The 6,286-nt window shown below is 31.9% G+C and overlaps 1 protein-coding gene across 1 annotated transcript; it reads left to right on the forward strand.

Annotated features, from left to right (window-relative positions):
• Positions 1–2,417: 2,417 nt before the first annotated feature.
• On the forward strand, positions 2,418–5,281 carry LOC145933651 (uncharacterized). The gene is made up of 2 exons (XM_083033598.1): positions 2,418–3,655; positions 3,772–5,281. The coding sequence occupies exons 1-2, from the start codon at positions 2,808–2,810 to the stop codon at positions 4,184–4,186; spliced, it is 1,263 nt and encodes a 420-aa protein (XP_082889724.1). The 5' UTR covers positions 2,418–2,807; the 3' UTR covers positions 4,187–5,281.
• The last annotated feature ends 1,005 nt before the right edge of the window (positions 5,282–6,286 follow it).

Raw genomic sequence — 6,286 nt, forward strand, 5'->3', positions numbered from 1 at the left:
TTCTCAACTGTTTCCGAGAGCTACAATGCAATTATTATTGTTCACCTTATCAATCAAGTATTGCGACATACATCTCTGATAACGATATTTTAGGTATATTCGTCAAACAACGGCCTATATCTTTAATTGGATACGTAAACAAATCTTTAATTCGATTTATCGTACATTCTAAAATGTACAATATAATTACTAATAGAATTAATAATAGTATTGTACACTAATTGCATTTGTCTTATTTTATAAAATTATCATGCTTATATACGACGCAAATTTTAAATGAACATTGAACATCGCAGATTATTATTCCAAGGCACTTAATGAGCTCGTGAAAATTATTAACAAGAATATTAATAAGAGAAAAAAAATTACAGGAAATTTGAATTATCGCTCACAGACACTTTAATCGCTATGCAAAGTCCACTTCGTACACTTCTATCTCTATAAAGATGATTATTCCATGTGGTTATGCTTTAATATGGACATATATATTTCGCTAGTTTATATTTATCTTGGTTGTGAGTTTCTTACCTTATTAAAATTAAGTTGTTTACTAAATGTATAAGTTAAAAAAATTATATCTACATTATTTTTAAATTATTAATTATTTCCTGAACTTTGAAGTGAATACGAGTTTTCACAGAAAAAAGGTTGCTTAGATATCGTAAATCTTTTCGCCATCATCAGAAGTCAAAACGTGTCGACAATCTCACCGCGTCAATACCTTTTCTGGCACTTCTATCCGTCATCTTCTATCTTTTCAATGATCATATGAGAGGCAATAAGCTGTCCTCAACGAATAAGAATATAAATGGTTAAAAATATAACGTGAATTATGAGAATTCAAAAGGTCGAATTAATAAAACAATTGTCTATTCTATTGCTTATTGAGAATAAAGTATATCACTGAACAACTCTAGACACTCAACTAACTGGTTTGACTAATGTCAACCAGGAAATTGCCGGTTTATATGTTTAGAAATTGTCAAGGTGACTTTTCAATTAGCGAACACTATATATAATTTTCGCGATTTTAATGTTCACGTATAATAAATAGTTGAGATTTGATAATTAATTTAATTAATTATAATAATTAATTAAATTATGTCAACTCTTGTCATTTTAACACATCTATGCGTACTTGTATTTTTGCAATCTTTTGAAAAAAATTAACACATTCTACTTAGACTTATTAAAAAATATATGTAAACTACTTTTTAATAGATTATAAAAATTTTCGGAAAAAATATATAGTGTAATGTAATAAATACGAGTATTATGTAATACTTTTGAATCATAATATCATATAATGATAATGTCAGATTTAAATCATAATTAGCAAGAGTTCTTTAAAGCAAAAGATAGTTAATCTCCCATCCCATTATTAATTTACGTATCAATATTTTATAAAACATTGTTAGTATGCATAGATATATCTTTTTTTATGATAACGTCGCTTTATTTATCTTAAAATTGCGGTCAAATAAAAAGCCAATAAAATAGCAACAAATAACCTGTCCAATTGACTGAGATGTCAACGCGATTGATACTACGATACTTAATTACTGATCCTTACATCATATGACGTACCCCATTCAAAGTATATAGTATATAAGAAAATATCGCTAAAGTATATAGGAAAAGTTATTGGTTTGTGTCACGTGCAGCACGCGAGCTTTTTCCTGCTCAGCGAGCGTGCAAGTACGAGACGATGGTGAACATATACATATGTTAATAGGTTGAAAACGCACCACCGTTTAAATCTTCTCTCATCCATAGGCGTATGCACTATTTCTTGTATGATTTATTTACGATCAAATCATTGCAACATAAGCCCAACAAATTGTTAAGTGAAAAAATATTCATAAAAAATGTATATTTTGTTATCATCATTTTTATATTTATTTCTATGTGTTATCCTATATTTACGTAGAATTATCCTGATGTTTAATTTGGAAGTAAAGTTCAAAATCTTTGCATTATTTTCCAGGGCCTCTCCGCATTATCTTTATAATATCTAATATAGCCTTTTTCTTTATTTTAACTTTAAAATTATTTATGGTATATATTCTTAATAATCGAAGATATTATATATAACATTTTATATATGGATTTAAGAACATAAAAAACAATAAGAAACATGTGTGACTAGTACGAACGCCCTTGTCTGCCAATGACACTTTACACCATGTATATACATATGTACATGGTAATAGTTATCGATTCACACTAAGAATAAGCAATAAGAAGTCATTAATCCATTTTACAGTATTATATGAAACGTATGCAATGTGTTTAATATTAGTTCCAATCAGTGCCAATAAAGGAAAAAATTCGTGACAAATACGTCACGAACGCACGCGACGTATTTTATGCCGCACGTGATGATTCTCTTCGCGAATATATAAAAATTCCTGCATCCCCTGAATGGGGTGACATATTTCGTGCGAACGTTGCGTTTAACGCATGGAATCGCGCGCGACAAATATCTGCGCGGTATTTAGAGAAAAGCGCGGTATGTGTTGCGGCTTGTCAAAAGTATCGTAAAATTGCATAACGCGTGACTAGACCGATAACGCAGGACATTAATATTCTTTAACGTTTTTTTACGACGGGACCATTATACATTTCTGGTTAAGAGCGCGCGTTTTTCCGCAATAAATAACGTCGCGATACCAATCGACTTCGCAATTGAATGCGAAGTCGCGGGGGTCGAAACTTGTAATATACCTGAAGATAAAATAAATCGATATATTTAGAGAGAAGAGCGAGGATATTTTAATTTTTTGGATATTAACTTGTGAAAGATCATGTACGAAGTCGAAGTACAGAAGGTTCTCCAAGACGAGCAGTGCTTCGAAATAATTCGCAAGAAGCTGCGGCAGGATGCGATTGACGACTTCTTACTAGTCAACTACGAAATCGTGCCGATAAATGAGATAAACGGTTTTATGGGTCAGTACTTCACCTTGAAAGCCACCGTGGCTTGTCCAAAGTCGCCATTGGAAACGAAGAGCATCAATTTCTTCACCAAAATACCGCCACCGATCAGTAGTCCGCTGTACGACTTTGCTCAGGAATACGGAACGTTCAAAAAGGAAGTGGCTCTCTATACCACTGTATTTCCGGAGATCCTGAACGGTCTCGACAAGAGATGCATCCCAGAATGCTTCCTCGGGATCGAAAACGACGTAATCGTCCTCGAGGACATGGCTCACAGCGGTTATACGATGACTGACAAGTTCACGCCTTTCGACTTGGAGCACTGCGAGATCCTGATGAAGATGCTCGCCAAGTTCCACGCAAAGTCCTTCATCTTTGAACAGCAGTACAAGAAAACCTTGCACGACGAATTCTCCCACTGCTTGCAGGAAACTCTCTGGCCTGCGGATGGCAGGGCAAAATTGACGTTCGACGCCGCCGTAAAAGGCATCGCCTCGATGATCGACTTACTGTCTGGATTCAACGACGATCAACGCAATAATTTCAAGGAGAAGTTCGTGAAACTATGCGCGGATCACATGGACAACCTGTCACCGTCGGTGAAGCACAAGAATGTGCTATGCCATGGTGACCTATGGGCAAACAATATATTATTTAAATACAATGCCGATAAGAAACCTATTGAATGTTGCCTCATCGATTTCCAACTGGCGAGGTAATTGTGTGTAATTTTTTTTCAAATATATATTGTATATAACTAAAGAAATAAATATATTTGTGATAGGAAAAAGGAGCACGATTCATATCTGTTCTTTTTTTATTTTGATGCAGGTACAATCCACCAGCGCACGATATATTGTGCTTCCTTCAATTCACGACAACGCGAAAGCTACGAGAGAAACATAATGATTCGCTTTTCAGAACCTATTACGATTCCATGACGATCGTCATGAAGGAAGCTGATCTGAACATATCAGAAATCTTTCATTGGGACGAATTCATGGAATCTATCCGAGATTTACGCATTACGTGCTTAATTCACGGTATTCTCAATACACCGATCATGCTGCTGCAACCTGACGTGATCACTAAATATTTTTGCGAGAAACTGGAGCTCCTCGAGAGCTTTCTGTTTATTGATAGAACGCCATTCATTTGCGGACAATTCAAGGAAGCACCGGAATATCGTGCCCGAATGACAGACGGCTTGTTAGAGTTGTACGATTACGTAATCGATTACGCATAATCGAACTGTAACGAGACAGTAAGATACTTCGTCGCCAAATATAGCTTACGAGCAACAAAGTTCGAGACAAGTTGATTTAAGTTCGATACAGATCTTGACACCAGTAGATTCTTCAATAATGATTTATCTTTTGACGTCAGCATTTCGAACAAGCAAGTATACTAAACTGGTATGTAATATAAGAGGGTATGTATGTAATATAAATAAAATGCAACCATTGTGCTTGAATTTTGACAATAGATCAATTTCTTTGAACATGTAAAAAAAATCAATTACGTAGAAATTATATGGGAATTATAAAGAAACATCAAAATATGTTTACGTGTGATAACTAGCTGTTGTCATAGCTGATAACATAGCTGTTGATTTATAAGCTAATGGTTTTTATAATGAACTGATAATATAAATATACTTCAGAATCTATCTAATCTTACATTGTAAGATAATCTACATATATGTAGTACATACAATATTTAAAAATCTTCTTAGCATAACATATTATTAAAGAAAAAAAAGTTTCGAGATATATATTTCATAAAAAAATTAATGCAAGAATATGTATAGTTAAAAGAGCTTAAATTATATATAGGTATGTGAAATAATATGGATTTATATATAAAATATGTTGATAGAATAATTGATAATATTTAAAATAACACAAGTTATTAATAAGTTTACATAATTCTGTGCAACACGAGTATTTATTTTGAACATAAAATGATATAATAATCAGTAGCCATTATATATCAGTAATTTTTGTTCTATATGTAGTAATAACTCTTTGTAACAATGCGCTCTATATATAATTGAGGATATTTTTAAAAATAGATTCTATTAACAACAAGTTAAATATATCTTCAATAGCGGCTTATTATGTTTCTTCACATTCTTTTAAAAAGTCTTGTTTATTTTAATTATTATCTTATCGATCACAAGCAAGTATAAATATTCACATATGCATACTCTTAAATGTAGACAAATTAGATTGCACGTGATATTAACAGTACTGTGATATTTCTAGAATATAATTGTGCGATTATTAATGACTGTAGTTCTAAGTTGTTAATACAAATGGTTAATAGACATGAAATAGTATATTTTGTACTTACCCTTACTATACACTTTGCCATATAAAACTTCTCTACATGTAACGTAAAAAGTTGATACATTATTTTCTTAACAAAACAAACATTTTAACGCATTTAATATTAGCCTTTAAAATGAAAATTAAGAACTTATCATAAAATATAAAAATACTAATTAATTTAAAAATGCGTACCTAACTATATTGGAGCATAAAAAAGATATAGCTCAAAGTATCAATTTTCTATACAGATTATTAAAAATTTTATTGTAAATCGAGTGCTTCTATAGTGTCTTCAATATTTTCGAAAAAAATCTTCACAGATAATAATATATAAAGAACATATATCAAATTTTTTAAATATTGCTAACAGAGAACATTCTAATAAATATTTAATATGGAACCGTCTCCAATAATAATAAACCAATATATTGCATTTGCCGAGATAACTTGAAAATTAATTTTTTTTTACGTTGTGCAACGATCTTGCATTAAACTATTAAACTATCTATCAACTATGTGTATAAATATAAATCATGAGCGTACGGATACTCCTGCCAGCATATTGAATAGATATTGATACAGACGAGGAACAACCGCTATTGAATGGCATTTAACACCATTTTCATCTCATTACGACTGAACGATTCTATCTGCCGACAGTTTCATCCTGCTCAACACAGATTTGTAAAGTACTTGTCTTTTTATTACAAAGTGACGTGGATCCGCATATCGAAACGCGAGGCATAAGGGGACTCTGGGGGACTTTTTTACTTTTATGTATATAATTATTTATATCATCAATTATAATGAATATATAGTTATGTACAATATTGAATCTCATTCTTTAACAATAACATCAACAACATGATTAAACAACGTTCCTCATTGGTACACAAATTGTAAATGTACAGATAAAAAAGCATTAGATGAGGTCAATGAGGCATTGAAGGTGGCGTACGCTCAGCGCGCCTTATATATAATTCCCTCTTCTCTCTTTATACATTTTTTTAAAT

Source organism: Prenolepis imparis, unplaced genomic scaffold, assembly GCF_030444845.1.
Source record: "Prenolepis imparis isolate NDT839.2.m4 unplaced genomic scaffold, iyPreImpa1.0 SCAF_3, whole genome shotgun sequence".
Classification (NCBI taxonomy): domain Eukaryota; kingdom Metazoa; phylum Arthropoda; class Insecta; order Hymenoptera; family Formicidae; genus Prenolepis; species Prenolepis imparis.

Bases quoted from the DNA above. Each gene is read 5' to 3' on its own strand.
- LOC145933651 (XM_083033598.1), top strand. From the start codon at position 2,808: ATGTACGAAGTCGAAGTACAGAAGGTTCTCCAAGACGAGCAGTGCTTC. The intron at 3,656-3,771 runs GTAATTGTGTGT...ATTTTGATGCAG, and splicing joins ATCGATTTCCAACTGGCGAG to GTACAATCCACCAGCGCACG.